The 20,751-nt window shown below is 46.6% G+C and overlaps 1 protein-coding gene across 1 annotated transcript; it reads left to right on the forward strand.

The window, feature by feature from the left end:
* Positions 1 to 6,059: 6,059 nt before the first annotated feature.
* cyyr1 (cysteine and tyrosine rich 1) lies at positions 6,060 to 16,111 on the forward strand. Its single transcript, XM_088913793.1, has 4 exons — positions 6,060 to 6,439; positions 9,597 to 9,696; positions 11,196 to 11,356; positions 14,520 to 16,111. The coding sequence occupies exons 1-4, from the start codon at positions 6,358 to 6,360 to the stop codon at positions 14,651 to 14,653; spliced, it is 477 nt and encodes a 158-aa protein (XP_088769919.1). The 5' UTR covers positions 6,060 to 6,357; the 3' UTR covers positions 14,654 to 16,111.
* Positions 16,112 to 20,751: the final 4,640 nt, after the last annotated feature.

Below are 20,751 nucleotides of genomic sequence, written 5' to 3' on the forward strand. Positions count from 1 at the left end.
AGCTTCACACAGGGCCACCCCCGCTTCAGATTCAGTCCTTTGCAAACAAGTCTTCGCAACAAGAGCAGTGTTCCCACCAAGGGAAAACTAGGAGTAGGGGCCGACTTGGTCTTCCATGACCGACCCAGTGCCACCTTGCTCTGTTCCGGATATTTCTCAAACTTTCTGAGAATTTCTATTGAATTTCTCAAAGAAATTTGCAAAGTCTTACTTCTAAAGCGTTCCCCACCCCCACCACTCTTCTGCTACAGGGGAAATTCCCTGAGAGTGGGCTAGCAATGAGCTTGTTCTAAATTTAGCGAGTAAATACACGTGTGCCCCACACAACTCCAGTTCGATGGTCCCAGGAAGCACAGTGCTGTGTTTGTCCCAGGCAGCAGAGAACCACTGGAGGGGTGTGGGGGGGTGGTCTTTGCTCCAAACCCTCCCCCCATTTCAGACTTGGTCGATTAACTGGCTGTCATGGTACATGTGGGAGCCATTATACCTGCATTCGTCTGTGATGCAGAAATTCAGGCCTAACTGCTGGGTCATGCAAGGAAGTCTGAATGAGACAGGCAGGGGGTCACGGAGCTCACCGAGGAAAACTCCTTTTGATTTTAATGGGAAAACTGCTGGAGACCGAGGCAATTCCAGACTGTGTGAGGTCTCTCTCTCTCTCTCTCTCACTCTCCTCAACAAAGTTGAAAGGGCTTGCATTGCCCCGTGATAAAACAATCAAAAGACATGCCTACACCAGGAGGCATTCTAAACATTTGTCCAGCGGACGGCCTGCGCTTTCGCACAGAAATGGCAGAGTGACCCGACCACGCACAGAAAGTTAAACAAACCCGCTAGGGATATCGCCATTCTGACACATGGAGAACATTGTTTTTTTTGCCACACAATAATTTTTTGTCCAAATCCAGAGCAGCATGTGTGTAGGAGTCGCGTGAACTGTGCCCAGGGTAACTCGGGAGCACAAAAGCACGATTCATGGCTATTGTAGGAGTCGGCTTTTCTTTTTTTTTTGCGCCCATCAGACATTCCGGCACTGCTGAATCGGCTCACTGTGCGAGTGATGCTCATGGCGGGTGCCGTGATTAAACCTCGAACTGTTTCCTGCCGCAGGAAGGGGGGACTCTCTGGCCAGGAGGCGAGAGGAGGCTGATGGGATGTGGGGTGTGGGTTGGAGGGTCCTCTCTGTGGTTTCTGGAATGTGTGTCTTATCTCTGAACGGGGGAAGGGGAGGGGGCGGGCTGCAGGAATCTGGAATATTTCACTGTGAAGTGTGCCTGCTGCAATGTGGAGGAGCTTCCTGATTCCTTCGGGTCGGTCAGATATGTGCCTGAGAGCTGGGGATGAATTGGACTGGCTGGACAGGACTGGACTGGGTGTACACAGCTGGTGTCCACTGTTTCTGTCTTCAGAGATTTTAAATAGCTCTCAAATGACGGCCCATCCATGTACTAACTGCCTCGTCTAATTCAGGATGAAATCCTTCTATTCAAGTTCACCAAGGAAGCCAGAGCCAATTCCAAGAAGCAAATGGAGCAAGGAAGGATTCACCACCATGGGCAGGACACCAGTCCATCACAGGGCACACACAGAAACAAACACACACCAGGGCCGGCTTTTCCCAGAAACCAATTAACCAGCCAGCATGTATTTGAACAGTGGGAGGAAACCCACGCGAATGTGGGGAGAGCATGCAAACTCCACACAGACAGCACCCAGGGAACTGAACCCAGGGTCTAGCTCTGCAAGGAACAAGGAAGCGATCCTAACCACTGCGCCACCCTGCCGTTCTACCAAACACGAAGTTGTAATTATGTGTATAATTACAGGGCCATAAAGCAATCCACAGTGTCTAGTATAAATTAAATCTTGAAGTCCAGATGAAGAGACCAGGCTTCTTTCAAGTGGAGGTCATTTTTTGTCTTTATTTATTCACTCTAAAATAATCTGTGGAAATAAGGGGTTTTAAGCTACTGTAAATGTCTAGTTTTAGGTTCTCAGCAACAAATTGCCAGTTTTGTGTGGCAGTGTATAATGTCTGCATGTCCTGAGGAACTGTAATGTTTTTCTCCAGTGATGGGAAAGACAAGCTGACTTTGTACTGCCGACAAAGCAGATAAAGTCAGAATAAAGCAAAACTTTTACCTGGGTTCAAAGCATTACTGCCTCAGTCTGTGCCGTGCATTGGCTTTTCAGTGAGCACATGCAGAAACCCCATTTCCAAAAAAGCCTGTACGAAATTTGCAAATTATAAAATGTGGGGAAACGTCCCATTTTTATGCACTTTTACCATGTCCTATTTTAGTTTAAGTACAGATGTCTATGGTTCTATCATGCCTTTACTTGTGTTTTCCCTTCGGGATCAATCAGGTCTTATCTATCTTTACTATATCAGATAACGAGAATACTGCAGTCTAGGAGTGGGAATATTTACCACACAGTATACAACGTTACCCATTATCTAAACTAGTAAAATCGAGGCTTTTTGGAACCACAGCAACATTATAGCAAAACCACAGTAAAAATGCAAAACTATGGCCGTCCTTCCGTCGGGAAGGGTCTAATTAATCCTGGTTCCAAGTACTTGCAGGGCTCCAGGAAAAATCATCTGGTCATGGTGAGTTATTGCCTCGTAGGCTAGGCAGCGACCCAGCGCTATAAGCAGACTGGTAGGATCTGTGATCCTGATGGCCGTCTATACGGCGGCAGCCCACACACTGCGACAGGCTGGATATTCGCCACAGCGTCACCTTTATTTTAAAGAGGATGCTATATCATTTCTATCCGCTAGGTGGCAGAGTGCTTTAAAACTCGAATTTTCAACCCTGTAATTGTTGAGGAATTTACGAGATACAGCTCCTCAACTCCTACTCCTGAGGAGAGAACAGCTTATCAGCAACTGCGGTTTTTATCAAGTGGCTGTGTGTGTCTCTCACATTTTCTTTTACTGGAATGTGCACACGTACGTGTGCATTTAGACTGTAGATACATTATTCTTAAACAGAGGAAGGAGGTTCAATGTGGTTTAAAACTTTACTTCTCTTTGTTACAGTGAGTAAGAGCTAAGGCAAGAGTTACCCTTTGCAATGTCTATCCAATGACTCAGACCCCAACTCTAACTCTAACACTTAATTCAGATTCAACCCTCACAAAATCCCAACCCGTTGATTTAATCTCCAATGTTTACCACTATCCTAAACCTGACCCAACCCCTTAATCTCAAGACTTTAAAAAGAACAGCACTAATTTTGCATACAGGACATACTAGAAGTTAGACTTAATCACAGCATTCTGTAGTTTCTGCTATAGAATGTATAGCGTGTACAGTTGTATACATGGAATAAATGAGCATCAGAACCAGACAAGCAGAACACACATAACACCAGACGCAAGAGGGAGGCACAAACACTACAAGTAGCACATTTTCTACAACACAATCTGTTCTCACTCAGGATAAGAGTAATGACATGAGAATAAGGAAGGCGAGGAGAGAGAGAATGGACCAACAGACTCAGAGCAATGAGGTTTCTGTGTTGTTTGTACTTGAAACACTTTACATAAAAATCACACCGGTGCGGTGGCTCTGTGGCTAAGGATCTGCGCCTGTGGCTGGAAGGTTGCCGGTTTGTATCCCGCGGCTGGCAGAGGAATCCTACTCTGTTGGGGCCCCTGAGCAAGGCCCTTAACCCCAACTGCTCCAGGGGTGCTGTATAAATGGCTGACCCTGCACTCTGACCCCCAGCTTCTCTCCCTGTCTGTGTGTCTCATGGAGAGCAAGCTGGGGTATGTGAAAAGACACATTCCTAATGCAAGAAATTGTATGTGGCCAATAAAGTGATGCAATTAAAGTACAATTTTTATAGACAGATCTGAGAAACATGAGATGGTCTGTGCAGCTCCCCTTGTCTGGGAGCCCTAGTTATTTTACAGAGCAGTCAAGGCATACATACCTGTCTCAGAACCTCATCCAAATCCTAAATTTAACTCAGGCTCCAGCACAAACCGGCCTCCAGCCTCCCTTCCGATCACAATCCACAAGTTAAGCCACAAGTCCAGATTTAGTATGCTAGGGAAAGAGTAATTCCAGCTGGAAACGCAATAAAATCAACAAAGCAATGACAAATCTAGACTCGCATTTGCTTGGCAAACACAGTCATTCCTCTCTGGAATTGAAAGGTCGGTTGAAAAATGATTCAGATTTCGAACAGAAGGCGAACACAGGAGAATCCATGGCCTTCTGTCCTGTCAGGAAACGTTTTGTTCCCCATTTAAAAGGGAGTTTAAACTTCAACCTCACCTTCCAAACCCTGGCCCCTCGCTGTAGATCTCATCAACAGGTTCGAAACTGTCAGCCTGCGAATGAAGCACATGGGCCCTCTGGTAGGGACGAGCCCAGGTTAACACAATCTCTGCCCCCTTCACAGCAGGACAGCACAGTCCTGTGGAGGGGAGGGGAGGTCTTCTTGAATCAGCTCTACCTGAGATCTGACAGCTCATCCTGAGCCAGTTGTCTCGTTAGTTTGGCCGATCTCACGATATCCTCAAGGCGCAGGTGGATGCTGCTGCTCAGAAGCCTGCGATTTGCCGACGGGTGGCAACGTTATGGACTGGTGGTCGGGGGCCTGCGGGATGCCAGACAGGGGTGCGGAAGTCTGTGTGGAGTTTGCATGTTCTCCCCAGGCCTGAACATCCACCTTCCTCCTCCTGCCCAAAGAACTGGGTCTCAGGGTTCTGAACTGGGTTTACATTGGTGGGGATTGGAAAGCATTCTGAACCATACCCAGGTCCACAATAAACGAACCCTGTGCAGCACTGTTTCCCCAGATACCACACAGACCTGGTTTGTGTTCCTCCAGGAGAGGCATGGCACGCTGTGGATTCTGCATTCCCTTATGTCGGGCAGGAAGGTGGCTCAGTGGTTAGCATTGCTGCCTCACCACGCTGGGAACCTGAGTTTGCTTTCCTGTCCTGGGTGCTATCTGTGGGGAGTTTGTATGTTCTCCCAGTGTTCATGTGGGTCTCTTCCAGGTTGCTCCGATTTTCACCACAATTCAGAACACTGGTAGATGAGTTGGCTTCCATGGCAAACTGGCCCTGGTGTCTGTGTGTGCGCTGTGACGGATGGCACCCCATCCGGGCTGTACTCTGTTTTTTTGCCCGTTACTTGCAGGCTCCGACTCCCCCATGACTCTGAAATGGATAAAGCGGTTAGAAAATGGACAGATCGATTCTCTTATGTCTTCAAGCTGGATCACAGACTGGGAGCTATGGTTGTGTTTTCAGCGCGGCTTAGCCGCGAGATAGGACAACTCCAGTAAGGGGGTTGAGTGTGGCTAGTTAGATAAGTGACATGGAGATCAGCACTGTGTCTCACAGTGCTAAGGCCCTAGGTTAATGTCCTTCTTGGGATCCTTCTGTGTGGAGTCTGCATGATCTCTATGTGTTCATGTAGATTTTTGCTAGGTTCTCCCATCTCCTAGTGCAGATTAGGTTTATTTGGCTGCTCTAAAAGTGTCCCATTCCAGGTGAGTTCAACAGCATTGAATACCTGGGGGTGTTAGTTCCCAAGAGAACTACTGTTTATGCGATGTTCATATAAATACTCAACATGACCCAGCCTGGGTTTCGAAAACAGTACGTGATTCACGAACTCTGTTCATCAGAGCAGACAAAGAAACTTTCAAGGACATAATTGTAATAAAAAGCTAAATGGTTTGTATAGAAAGAAAGAAAAAACGACGAAGCTAAAAAAAGAAAGTTGTAAACAACATTTTCCTGGCGGATTGTTGGTTCGTGATGGAGAGAGGACAGTCGAGCCGTGTGTGTGATTTCAGTCCTGGGGCCGCACGGCCGACAATCAACAGGCGCCGTTTTTTCTCGAGTCGTGACGATGGAGGCGGTGTCTCCAGCCGGAGAGCACAGGACCCTGCCTCCCACAGCAGAGTAATTGGAGAAAATGAGCGGCAGGGAGGAGGGAGGAACGGGGAGCAGGATGAATAGAGAGGGCTGGAGAAAAACAGAGAAAGGAAGAGTCGAAAACAAAGAGGAAGGAGTCAGGAGTTTAAAGCTGGAGGCTGCGGTCTTGGCGCAGGAACACGTGGAGCGGCGCAGCAGCGAGACAGGGGGATGCTAGGAGCCGTGATCCGACGTTCGTGCTCAATTCCTGAAAACTTTAGTTCGCTGACTTATCTTATGATTAGGCGTATTTATTTTTAGCTTTCCGAAGATTAGTTTCACTAGTTTCACTGAGTCTGGAACAGATTGCCTGTCTGCTGGAGATGCGCGGTGGTTTCTGGTGAAACCCGAGCGAACTACGGAAAGTTGAGAAATCGCAGGAGCTGAGAAGTTCCGAGAGTCTGTATGGAGAGAGCCGCCGGGACCAGGGGCGCACGGCCCGGGGCGCAGTTTCTGCGGGAATCGCTACTGGTTTGCGTCTTCGCTGGTAAGAGTGGGGATATGCTTGTAAACTGCACTTACGTGTTACAGTTGTTACAGTAACACAATAAACTGGAAATTCTGTTTTAACTAGATGAATGCACGTAACAGTAATACTTAATCCATTATTCACTGCAAGCAGTGCCCCCGCTGTAATCTGGTAGGTCTATACTGGATGTGCCTGTTAACTCTCCTTTCCCAAAAAGGAGATAAGTAAACTGCTTTAGGACAGATTAAATGCAGTTTAGTCAAATATTTCTTCCTGATTCAATCTGTGTAAAATACCATAACCGGGACACAGACACGTCCGTTTCTGAAATGCACATCATATTCTATTAATTATGGGATGATTAATAAAAAATAGCGTTTTTATTAATAATGGGCTGATGCACACCTTGACTGTTCTTAAATTTATGCATTAATAAATATATATGATTGTGTGTAATATTGCTGCAGTAATTTAAAGGGCTGTGTTTAATACTGGGATCTTGCTAATTTGACATCTGTTTTTCCCCTAAAATAACACATTATTTTTGTGCTCGATTATCCCACTCTTTTTGAAGCCCAAGCACCCATTCATGAGGTACGGTGGCCCGAGGCTCGTTTTCGTACAGCTAGAGTTGCGGGAGTATGGAACACTCCGTCTCAGGCATGTCGTTTTTCAAGAAGCAGCTGGAGGAGTTCCTGAGATTAATTAGCTGCTGGCACCCAGGTGCACTAGAAGAGCCCAAATGTCCTGTTGTTTGTAACTGTCCTTAGGTTGTGATTTCCTCCGGAGTGTCTTGGGAAGGGAGTAGCCTGCACAGCCCTCCCACTGTGTGAGGGCAAAAGTGGGGCAGGCTTACCTCCAGCTGTCTGTTCGAGCTTTTAAAATCAACACCCCCCCCCCCCATACACACACCTCCCCCCTCCAGGACAGAATGCAGATCCACTTACCACACACACACTTACACCCGCAAACACACATCTTCATGCCACACTGCCTGGCCCTGAGTGGCTATGCTAATCCAGAGGAACACAAGCTCGACTGGACAGGTGTGCTCTCAGCCTGCCCAGGTGCACCAGTCCTGCGATTCGGTTTGTCAGTTACCGGAGGCCCTGCTGATAAAGGGGTCTCCTCCGGTGTGTAAGCGCGGGGCAGAGCGAGCTATTAAAAGCTGCCCAGGTCTGGGGGCAGGGAGGCAGACGTGAGCCCAGAAGGCGGGCATCAGTGGAGCGTGTGTGTGGACGCTGTGTCTGGGGTCTGGTTGTCCTCGCTGCTGCAGCCATGGCTACAGGGACCAGGAGCAGAGGAAGTGTGCAAATAACCTTTCTGACACAGACCACCCAAGGAGATGGGGGATGGGTCTGTGCCACTCCACTGACAGACACACCACACACAAACACACACACCACACATACTCCACTCACAGACACACTACACACACTCCACTCACAGACACACCACACACAAACACACACACCACACATACTCCACACGAACACACACACTCCACACATACTCCACTGACAGACACACCACACATAAACAAACACCATACATACTCCACTCACAGACACACCACACACAAACACACACCATATGTACTCTACACAAACACACACCACACACCATACGTACTCCACACAAACACACACCACACACAAACACACACTGCACACCATACGTGCTCCACACAGACACACACTGCACACGCCACATACTCCACAAAAACACACACCACACAAATGCACACGCCACAAATACTCCCCACGTACACACACGCACCACACATACTCCACATGTACACACACATCACAAATACTTCACACATAAACATACCGCAAATAGTCCACATGTACACACACAACCACTCCACTAATACTTTACGTGTACACACATCACAAAAACTCCACATTTACACCCACAACACTAATACTGCTCATGCACACACACCACACACAAACACACACCCCACAAATGTATACACACCACGTATGAACATACACAACAAATACACCACGTGGCATACACATGCATCACACGTATGCCACACTAACTTACTTTATTGACACTTTACTTGATTTGCTTTGTAGCCAAGTAAAAGACTTAACACAATATGCAGTACATTTAACACAACATGAACCCTTTAACAAATAAGAGGCATATGTGTATGAAGAGAAAGGAAAACAATAAGTAAAGTAAAATACACAACTAGTTACTGTGGGAATAACAGATAACATGTACACACCACACACAGCAGCCTGTGCTGACTCCTGCTCAGCTAAACTGCAGAGGCAGAAAAGTGTGTCAGACAGCTCTCTGCCCTCCACCCTCCAGTGAGTGCCTGTACTTACTGAGTAGCACTTTGTTAGCAGCAGAGACCTACTCTTGTTAGTGCAGTTGTCTTTTAGAGACTCTGAAAGTGAGAGGCAGGCAGACTCGTTCACTCGAGCCTGGGGAGCCCAGAAGCCCTTGTAGCCTGGGGCCTGCCAGGCTCTGTGATCTCCTCCGACGCCTCTCTCTCACTTGCGCTCCACGCCTGTGTGAGGAGTGTGTGGTTTAAGCAGCGAGCAACAGCTTCGCTGGATTCCTGCCTAAAGTGCACTGTGCAGGAGGAGAGAGATTCCTTTCATAGTGTGTGAAAAGGATGGAAGTAGCCGATGCAAGAAGCGGATCAAAGTGACAACAGTCACGATGAGGTGTGTTATGAACAATTAAGAGGCTGTAGACAGGATGCTGGACAGGGGTGGCCCGTTGACGGCTGGGTGTCTACAGACCATGTGCTGCGTCAGTGTGCTGTGTGGAGGAGGAGGCGGGCAGGTTTGGAGAGCCTGGAACCCCCCAGTGTGGTCCAAAGAGACCACCCAGCGAGGTGCAGTCGCCACACACATAAACCTACAGCGAATGAATGGGCACGGCACAGCTCTCTCAGCCGGTCTCCCGGAAGGTGTTTCTTGAAGGAGGAGGAGTCTTTTCAACAAGTCCTCTTTGCCAGCAGCGCTGTGGGCTCTTCCTCTCCATCCCTGATCCCTCTGTCAGTTTCCTTCTGTCCATCTCGAACCTGGTGAGGCTGAAACCCCACAGGACGGTGTTTAGCCAGGCTGCAAGCCCAGGGCCTGGGTCATGGCTCCGGAGCCAGGTGTGGGCGCGCTATATTTGTAATCCTCCGTGTGTCTCTCAGGCCACAGTGTGGCGCAGTGTGCGGACTGCGTGGAGTACTGCTGTGACGGCTCGCCGCCCTTCTGCTGCTCCTACTACGCCTACGTGGGGGACGTGCTTTCGTAAGTATCTCCCCTGAACATCGCATTGTACTGCCACCCCCCCAACTCCCTACTCTGACAGCTACGCTTCTACTCCACCACAAGCTAACTACCCCTTTACCACCAGCTACCCTTCTAACCCACCACCCTGCTAACTACCCCAACACCCTGGCAATTGTCTCTCTTTGCCACCACTTCACCAACTTCACCACCTGGCTGTCCAGAAATCAGTTATTAAGATGTTTGATGGACAGATGATATCTGTAAGTTATCCAGATGTTAGGTGGATGGATGCTATCTGATAATTTCTAGGTGTTATGCAGATGTTAGGTGGATGGATGTTGTCTAGTGATATCTGTAAGTTATCCAGATGTTAGGTGGGTGGATGTTATCTGATGATATCTGTAAGTTATCCAGATGTTAGGTGGGTGGATGTTATCTGATGATATCTAAGTTATCCAGATGTTAAGTGGGTGGATGTTATCTGATATCTATACGTTATCCAGATGTAAGGTGGGTGGATGTTATCTGATATCTATACGTTATCCAGATGTTAGGTGGGTGGATGTTATCTGATGATATCTAAGTTATCCAGATGTTGGGTGGATGGATGTTATCTGACATCTATAGCATATCCAGATGTTAGGTGAGTGGATATTATCTGATATCTATATATGTTATCCAGATGTTAGGTGGATGGATGTCATCTGATGGTATCCACAAGGTATCCAGATGTTAGGTGGATGTGTGTTATCAAATATCTCTAAGTTATCCAGATGTTAGGTGGATAGATGTTATCTGATTATATCAGATGTTGCCCAGCTATAAAAACAGCTGATGTGTCTGAAAAGAATGATGTCCCACAATCCTGCCACATGACCCCCCATGACACACACTGCTCCCCTGTTTGTGTGGCTCTGAGGACTGTGTCTGGGATATACCTGCAGTCTGTTCAGTTTGCTTTTCTCCTCTACAGATCACAGGTGCACTGCTTCGTCCACAGGGCTGGAATAGCAAATATTTGGAAGATTCTACCATAATTAAACATTTTCTTTTTAAAAGGCTGTGTTTGGTCAGGTGTTTCTAGGCCCTTTTTTAATTATCCCAGCCTGAGAAGTGAATGGCAAAGCACGTACAGAACTGTAAGTTAAACAGCACGCTGGGGCTTCTCAGCTGATCCAGGCAGTGTGCTTGCAAACCTGCCTTATTGACTCAGCATAACAGGAAGAGAGAGTCTGTGGATTTAATCCTGAGAGACATTAAGATTGTTGTGTGCTGGCCTGAAAAGAAAAAAACTCAGCGATGTAGCCCACAGTCTGGAATAAGAGTGTGATCGCAAGGACTATGAGTGAATGTTGGAAGGTGTGTCCCTGTGTGTTCCCCAGTAGCCTGGGTCTAACAGTAACAGGTCATTCCTAATTGGGAGTGTTCACTCAGGTTGCATCCTGTTGAAAAGGCAGACTGTGCTGGCACCAGGAGCCAGCCCCAGGCTGCCTGACACCCGTGTCTGTGTGCTGCAGGGGCACGGCGATTGCAGGAATCGTGTTCGGCGTGGTGTTCCTGATGGGGGCAGTGGCCGGCGTCTTCCTGTGCGTGTGCATGTGCGTGAAGAGTGGGCGTGGCTCCCGGGTAGGCGTGTTCAGAGCTGCCCACATAAACACTGTGACGCAGGGATACCCAGGTAAGACTCCACCCCCAAGCCCTGAGTCTGATAGTTCCCCACCCCTTGCCCTCCAGTCCTACCAACATGTTAGAACGATGTCCCACAATCCTTAGGGTGCAGCACCAATGCCACTAGTCCAAAACCCAGAATCTTTATAACAACTATGTTTCTGCTCAGCTCCCCACTGTCTTTGGCTTCACAAAGGACAGCACAGTTTTACGGTTATTAAATCTGAAAAAGTAATTAAAATGAATTAATTTCGTGTTCTTCAGTGGAGGAATGTGGTTAGTGTACTTGAGCTTCAATCTAAATTGAAAAACCTTGGGGTTATATTCGATTCTGGCTTAACATTCGACCCACATGTGCAGCATACCATCAAAACATATTTTTTTCACCTCAGAAATATCGCTAGACTACGCCCTATGCTATCACTAACTGTGGCTGAAAAGCTGATCAACACATTTGTGTTCTCTCGAATTGACTACTGTAATGCTCTACTCGCTGGGGTATCTAAATCTACTCTGAACAAACTGTAGTATGTCCAAAATTCAGCAGCCAGAATCCTGACCAGGTCTAGTGCAAATGATCACATTACTCCTATCCTGGAGTCCTTGCACTGGCTTCTGGTCAAATTCCGTGTAGACTTTAAAATCCTCATGCTCACCTATAAGGCTCTGCATGGCTTGGCACCTCAGTAACTGTCTGAACTATTATTGCCCTACTCTCCACCTCGCAATCTTCGATCTTCTAATTCTGCTCTCCTTACTGTCCCCCAAGCCCGTCTACATTGTATGGGTGACAGGGCCTTCTCCTGTTATGCCCCCAAGCTCTGGAACTCTCTCCCCAAGGATATCAGAGAGTCACCTTCTCTAAACTCCTTCAAATCCAGACTCAAAACCTTCTTCTTCAGAAAAGCCTTTACTTAACTGGTTCCATTCTTCACCCCTCTGCTTTTCTTAGTACCACCATCCACGGTCTCCTCTATATATTGTAATTGTGTTTTATCTTGTGTATTCTTTTTATTTATTGTTGTTGTCATTCTGTAAAGTGCTTTGAGAAACCACCTTTAAAGGCGTTATATAAAATAAAGTTTATTATTATTATTATTATTATTATTATTATTATTATTATTATGATTATTAGTGGTGATGGGAGTTCCCGTGTCCTGCTTAGTGTGCTGTTTCTACAGGAGGGTGAAAGTAACCACTGGGTGTCGCTATTTTCTTCATTAAACTACAGTTCAATAGACCACGAAACACAATATAAGATAATTGCTTTGTGACTGAGTATCTTAGTCATTGTTCTGCTGTTAATGCCCACAGCTCATGAGTGATTCATTTCTCTCACTGCTCCATTAAGTGAGTTGGTGCCTGACATGTATTTGAAAAATGTTGTTTTTTTCCAGCAAGATTTAAATAGAAAACCCATTTAAAACCACAGATTAAGCAAAAGCATTTTAGATCACTGTTTCACCGCCTCTCAGTGGTGCATTGGGGAGCTAAAAAGAGACAGATGAAAAGGCTTTTTTTTATCCAAAATCACTGTGTGGAGAGGCGTTTGTGGCTTTTTGTAAGCTTTGCTTTTGTACTGTGTCCTCCACCGACTCTAGTTGTGTCCCAATAATGGCTCCTGCCCTCTAAATAAATCTGCTAAATTGGACAGAGTATGTTACCCCCAGTATACAGATGCATAAAAGACCATACTACCTACCACACTGTTTGAACATAGCCAGCATCTTACTACAGGCATTAAAAGAACGAAACTTCCTCAGGAAGAAAAAAGCTTTGAGTGGCCCTTCTTACACACAGAAAGTTATACCCCACTCCAGGTTTGTATCCGGTTGTACATCAAAGAACTTGTAGGAATCCACGATTTCTACATTAGTACCCTTGAAAATTTCTTCTGAAGCCCATGGCCTCCTAATAATCCCTACCGATGAATTGGCTTCATCACTCTGTTCTCCTCCTCACTGATAGCTGATCTGGCACACTATGGCTGCCCTCGCATCACCCAGGAGGGGCTGCACATTGGTGGTGGTGGAGGGGAGTCCCCATAACCTGTAAAGCGCTTTGAGTAGAGTGTCCAGAAAAGCACTATATAAGTGTAAGGAATTATTATTATTAAAATCCACTTAGAAGGAAACTAAGTTGCATAGTTTTGCAGATTTTAATTAGTAAAGATGTCCATACTCCAAGCCACAAATCTGTGAATCTGCTTTGTGTTCTCAGTATCATTGTTTTTGGCAATCAGGCCAACTATTGAAGAATCAACAGAAACGTTTTGAAGATGATAGGAAGGGTTGTTGTGCTGGAGATCATACGTATATAAGGTGAAGAGGAAAGGGGCTAGGACAATGAACTCCTAAATTACACTGACTGTGATCTTGCCTGGATGTTATCCAGTATCGATCTGATAAGAGCAGGGTGGACATGCAGTTCTTAAAGTTTCCTTCCGCGTAGATGGAGCTGAAGAGTATTGAATGTGTTTTAGATATGCTAGGATAATCTGCTCAAATACCTTCATAATGTGTAAGGTGGGGGCCACTGGTCTAAAATAATTCAGAGCTGGGGGGCAGGATTTCTGGATGTTTTCCAGGGTACTGGTACTTTGTGAAGTGTTAGTAATGAAGTGAATAAAAACTGCAGAATAGAATCCGGTTGATTTGCACAAGTTCCCAGTACTTTGGAACTAATGACATAAGACCTACCTGCCTTATTTGGCTTTAATGCACCTCAGCTCCTTTCTCACCTGTGCAGAGCACAGAAAAGCAGACTTCCTCTCAGCTATAAAAGTCATGTTGGTAGGAACAACAGCATCCCGTGAGTTGAATCTGTTCAAATGTGACAGTACAGTGCAGCAGGTGAACTCTAGGGTATTACTTAGAGGAATCTTGGAGGTAGGGGTAACGCAGAGTTAAGAGTTTAATGGACGCAGAGCCCTAAAATACACATTTGCACTCCACCCCAAGTATTTCTGGAAATTAGCATCTTGTGATTGGGGTGTCCCACAGAAATATATCCCCGTCACCCCACGAGTGAGTAACCACAGGAGGAAACACACCTGAAGTGCTTTTGTATGATAGCGCCCCCTGGTGGAAGAGACATTTGGCGCTGCAGTGTGTGGCTGTGGTACCTCGTATCTGGCGCGCTGGTGTCTGACCCTCTTCTTCTTCCCTCTCCAGGCGCCCCTCCTCCCTACAGCTACGACTACGAGATGAACTTCCACGATGACCTCCCACCTCCCTACACACCCACCCCTCCCCGGACTCTGCACTACCCCCCGCCGCCCCCCTACCCTGGCTACATCCCCAAATAGCCTGCCCCTGTGAAGAGTGACTGGACGTGGAGTGAGAGCAAGCAACGACTGAAGATGGCCGCCATGTCTGCCCCCCCTCCCCCTGCTCTAGCTAGACCATCAGCCCCAAAACAGCCTGTGACTGTGAGGAGGAACTCGAACCATGACACCCTTTTTAAGTGAGGGGCCACAGTGTGGTCAGACAGACCAGGACCTTAGTTCACCAGCTGGTCCCAACACTGACACCACCTACAGCACAGCGCCCCCTGGTGTCCTCCTGGGGCATTGCTTCAAACCCTGAGGGAAGAGTGAGAGAGCACTCCCTACTTTTCCAGCACCGCTTCACACACTGGAGCGGGCTGATCATCCTGATCGCCGTCATCCCAGTTCTGATCTGACCCTACTGACCCCGATCCGGCGGTGGTGGGGGTCGAGCTGTTGTCTGAGCCCCTTCACTGGGGGTGGGGGGTGCGGGGCGGGGTTGAACTGAGACTCCATTGTGGAGCTGTTCAATCCGTTTCAGAATTTACAAGCTTCTGTCCCACATCAGAGACCTGGGATTTTACCTCTGCTGGGCTGTCTGTGAAGACGTACCAGCGGTGGGGTAGCAAGCATGAAACATCCAGCACCTGGTTTGGATTTATGTAGTAAAAACTTGCAGCTCTTAGTGGCTGAAACTGGCTCTGCTGCGAGTCTGCTCGCTGCCCCTTGTGCAAGCGCAAGAAAACTGGCTCTTGTAGGAAGGGGGAAGAGCAGTATGAGCGTGTGGGTGCATCCCCAGTGTCGAAGCACAGAGATTTGGGGAGCCAGACAGCTGCTGGAGCCCAGATGATCTGGCTGAGGACGTCATAACAGGAGGCAAACTTTCAATTTCCAGCAAGCTTCTCCCTACATAATCCTGGGATAAGGACAGCGTTCCCATTCCCACTGGCTCCAAAAGAAACATTTTGCAGTATTTTTGTCCATGGATGTGCTTTGCCTGTACCTGTCCCATCTCTCTGCAGTTACATGTGTATGCCGACAACTGTATTTGTGAGGACCCAGTTTGTTCTTACAAAGGCAGTAGCCCTGTACAGATAGCCAAAAAATGTTTTTTTTTATAAACCAAATGGCTTCATATTCTCCCTTAGATCAGAGAAGGGAGATTGGCCACACTGTGCTAAAGCAGAGCCTTCTGTACACGAAGGCTGAGACCGCCTGGGTTGAGCCCCTGCTCCTTAACACTCACGGGGTTCAGTGGGCGGACCAAGGAGCAAACTCTGTTGAGCCCGCACCGTGAACACAATCAGGAGATAAACTGTGAAGTTTGTTTTTCAAGTTCAAGTTTATTTTTGCCAACTGCTGTCTTATTTGTATTTTATATCGAAGACTGAGATGCCTTGAGCTGGAGATTTTAATATAAATATATCTGTGTATTTGTGTGTTTTTAAATATCCCTTTGTCAACAGCCAAAATAAAGTGTACTGCCAGTTTGCGCAGAAGTCCTAAGGCTGAGTGGCTGGCTGGTGTCTTCGTCTTCTTACAGAAATCTCCTTGGGGATTTTGCCATGCTGTGTTTGATACATACCTGTGTAATTGCTTACCACGTTAAGTCTTTCACAGCCTGACAGTGTACTTCTTACAGATTTGTAATCCTGGGCTCAGTGTTAATCCGACCACCTGTGGGAGGGATTTACAGAACGTTCTTCAAAAGGCAGCCAGTGATTTTTTTTTACCTAATGGGATACGTGGTGGTGGGTGGCACGGTGACTCAGTAGTTAGTATCACTGTCTCTAAGCACTGGGGCCCTTGGTTCATTTCTCAACCTGGGACATGGGGTGCTATCTGTGTGGAGTTTGTATGTTGTCCTCTTGTTCGCGTGGGTCCTCCAGTTTCCTCCCACAGTCCAAAGACATGCTGGTTGATCATTGCATTATTTGGCTTCTGGGAAAACTGGCCCTGGTGTGAGTGTCTGTCTTCCCTGCGATGGACTGACGTCCTGTCCAAGATGTACCCTGCCTTGCATCTGTTGCATGCTGGGATAGGCTCTGGCTCTCCCACAACCCTGAATTGGATGAAATGGAGGATATGTGGCACCTAGCCTGATGAATCCTGTTCTTCTACCACCTTCTCCACTAGGGATGGTGACAAGTGTATGTACTGTGTGCTCCCATGTCTGCACTGATGCGCCATTGATTTGAAATCCTGCTCCACGCCAGCCCAGAGGAGCTACATCAGTCCAATACAGAATCTGTCGAGTAAACTACTTAATTTTGAGCTCAGGGAGTCGAGGTTGGGCCGTATTAGGAGTACTGGTTAATGTCCCTCGATGTGTTCTCGCGATCGTCAGGGTCAATTAAGCAAATTAAAGTGTGTAACGTTGTGGAGTCCCTTCCTCAAAATGCCATGAGCTGCCAAAAGCTGCACAGCAATGTGCTTGAAGCCGATACCCTGGTTTAGCTAGCTACTTACTACCAAACAAGCTGAATGGACCAAGTGTCATTGGGTCATTTGTAACACTACATATGTTGTAATGTCCATGTGACACAATCAGTAAATTTGAGCTCTATATTACCTGTCAGAACTGCTTACTTACTGGATGACAGTCATTGCACTTTATATCCCTTATGTTTTCCCATAACAGACTGATCTGCAAAACTAACACCAGATTGATGATCTGTCTTTATACAGTATATAATATCCAAGCGTTTTCTCAGGACCTCTCCAATTACACATTTCTGCTTTTCACACCTCTCCCCCAGATCCCCATTCGTTTGAACTGTTTCTCACCTGCTCTGTCCTTTGTTCTCCTGCTACTTTTCTCTTCTCCCAAAAAGAAGGCTTAAATGGTTGTTTTTCTCGCATTCGACTTTTCTGTATGGAATTAGCCTTGTATTTTTGGAAATGACTGCTATATTCAATTTGGCCACAAGATGGCAGCACAAAGACTCATTTTTTTTTTCCCCAGAGAACCGCAGCTCTAGTCTGGTCGCTGAGTTTTAGGCAAATGAGCAATTACCGACTCTTGTTTCCTAATCCCGAGAAAGAATTTGCGTAATCTTTTTTTTCTCGCTTTTGTATACTTTGGTATCCGTAAAAATGACAAAAGGATGTTACCTGACCTTCGTTTTTCCTGAAAAACAGATGATAACATCCTGGACTGTCCGTCAGTTTTTTAAATAAGTCGCTACATTCGCTACATTTAAAGCGCCATTTGAAAGCTCGGAAGACACAGGCAACGTGCAGGTGGCCTGAGGGAGCGACAGTGCTCTCCTTTTAAAACGTCAGCACATTAAAGACGCCTAGACTTCATTTGTCAAGGGGAATATTCAATCTCCCATATTCAATCCAGAAATGACGTTGCCCGGTTCACATCGATATTTGCCGTACGTTCTGAATAAGGATTCACATTAAATTCAGAGGTGTAAAGATGAATAATTCAGCGTCTAACCGTAACGGAATGAGTAATGCTATACCCGACCCCCCCTTCTCTGGCGTTGTTTATTGTTAGGTGCTGCGATGCGTTATCAGTCCCCTACACCTGCGGGTTCGAGCTCCCAGAAATCTGTCTCTTTGTTTGGAAACAAAGCTTTTTCGGAGGACGTGGCCACAAATATCCAAGTACAGTAAGCTCAATAACTACAGGCCAGTGGCTCTGTCTCTTGTCTCTGGAGGGAAGCGTTAGGCGACATATTACGAAAGAATACACTTTTTTGACGTTCTGTGATTTGCGTGTGGGAAAAGCAGGTGAAAAAAGATGACGCAATGCTCGTATTGTATATACTGTACATGGCACCGTGGGCCACTTCAAAATCACCCAGAGAATGTCATGTGTGTTGAGTAACTTTATTTACTGCATCTCTTTTAGCAAATGCCCTGACATTTACATCCGTGAGACAGGAAGAAGACAGATTAACCGCTTCAGGGAACATGTCAGTGCAGTGCGGGTTAAAGATCCATTTCGCCGCTTCACTCACCTTTCTGTCTGGATCCTTTCACAGGGATTTCAGGACTCCTGTTTTAGAAAGATCAATCGCTAAAACAATCCCTAAACGTGGATCACACCTTCCTTCTTTCTAAAGGTTTTCTAAACCGCTCCTTTCATTTACAGAGCTGAGCTTTTCGCACCTCTCCCCTACATCCTGCCTCTTGTGGACTGTCCTTTCTTTTGTGTGCCCATTCACACCTGCTCTGTCGACAGTTCCCCTGTGCTTTAGAAACCTGCCACCTTCCTCTCTCTTACATGCCTGAAGAAGCTTAATTTTCTCTGGACTTTTCACCTTAGAACTGTCCTGCACTTGTTCTTTTGCTGAAAGCGCACACTTGCATAGCTCAGGTCAAGCTGTATGTTGGCGCAGCGGTTAGTATTCCTGCTTCACTGCATGGAGGCCCAGAGTTCAATTCCTTACCTGGGGTGCTATCTGTGTGGAGTTTGCATGTTCTCCCCTTGTTTGCATGGGGTTTCCTCTGGGAGCTCCTACAGTTCAAAGACATCCTGGTAGGCGAAAGGGCTTCTGGGAAAATTGACCCTGGTGTGACTGTGTCTGTGTCTGCGTTTGCCCTGCAATGGACTGGTGTCATGCCCAGGGTGTACCCTGCCTTCTGCCCACTGTTTGCTGGGAGGAACTTCGGCTCCCCTGTGACCCTGAATTGAATTGAATAAAGCAGTTAGTATGGAACTGAATTGAATAAAGCAGTTAGTATGGATGGACAGCGCTGGCTTATTAGAAAATGCAGTTGGACATCATAGGCCTGTCTAAATGATGTTACTGAACGGTGCGCTGAGCTCTCGTTGTAGTTAAATGTTATGAAAACTAATCATTGAGTTTAGGACAAATGCAGCCCCTCTCCTACCCACTGTAATTAATGATCAGATCGTACTGACTGTTGATGGGTACAAGGATCTGGGACTGGTCATATGTAATACCTAAGATAGGAGTAATGTTGTGAGACCATTTATAAAAACTCAAAATCAGCTTCTATAAGGCAAAAAAAAGAAATATTCAACTTTTCTACAAATCTTTTATATCAAGTGTTTTAAAATACTGTCTCACCCATTGATGTGGCAACAGCAGTACCCTACAATAAGGTATATAAGTTGGGAAAATTAGTGAAGTAGCAACATAACGGGAACAAATCAAATCAACTAAAATATTCTCTGCAGAGAGCTGTAAAGAAGGCCAAGAACATTACCAAGCTGTGGCTCACCCCCTCTACTGTGAATTCACATTACTCCATTCTGGAAAAGTAAGACATAAGAAATCATTCCTACCCTCTGCCGTCTGTCTTAAATAATGGAAAGTAGCCCTCTTAGCTCCTGAAAGTCTCTTCTTGTCCTTGACTCTTTGTAGGTGATGTTTGACCCTAGGGTGTAATAAAGCGTCAATCGAATTGATCCAGGGTGGGGGCGGTTACACAATTTGGGGGAGGGGAGGTTTTTGTTATGTTAGTAACAAAATGGGACCCACAGGGAAGTCGAGTTTAAATGCTGATGTTGCGGCCAGCGAGCGAATGAATTTCTCACTTCAGGGTAACACCAATTTGACACGAACTGTCTGGTCTAACCTGGCGTTCCGTTCACAGCCAGAAAATTCAACGAAATACTCCCAAGACTGACCTGAGGTCAATTAAAAAAAATTCAGAATGTGCACAACGCGTTATCAGGATATCCAGGCAGCAGCCATCGCTTAATCCATAACAGTTTTCAGAAATTTTAGAGGCTTTGTATCTGGAGTTAAGGTAAAACTCCCCCAGAGTGCAAGATCGGTTCCTGACCAAACTCGCAGAGTATCGGTGAAGCCAGACCACCCAGACCTAACCCGACGACGGCTGGATAAAATAAGACAGAACACACAGCTAACAGTCCGTCATTCCTGCACATTTCTAGACCGCTCATACCGCAGTGTCACGGTGTGGAAAAGTGAATCTACAGGAAGAGGAAGGGGGACGCTGGCGTTGAGATTCTGGCGTTTTTGAAAAGATGAGTGCAAAACAATCCTGAACTGGAAACTTCTGCAATTTCCAGTTGGTAATTCCGTCATGGCCCAGCAGGGGGCACTCGCTTCAAAAATATAGTGTCTACACGCCCCCCTTCCCCTGCTCTCTCTCTCTCTCCAATCCGACTGGCTCTTCCCCTTTCC

This window comes from Atractosteus spatula, chromosome 4 (assembly GCF_055471065.1).
Source record: "Atractosteus spatula isolate fAtrSpa1 chromosome 4, fAtrSpa1.hap1, whole genome shotgun sequence".
Lineage (NCBI taxonomy): Eukaryota > Metazoa > Chordata > Actinopteri > Semionotiformes > Lepisosteidae > Atractosteus > Atractosteus spatula.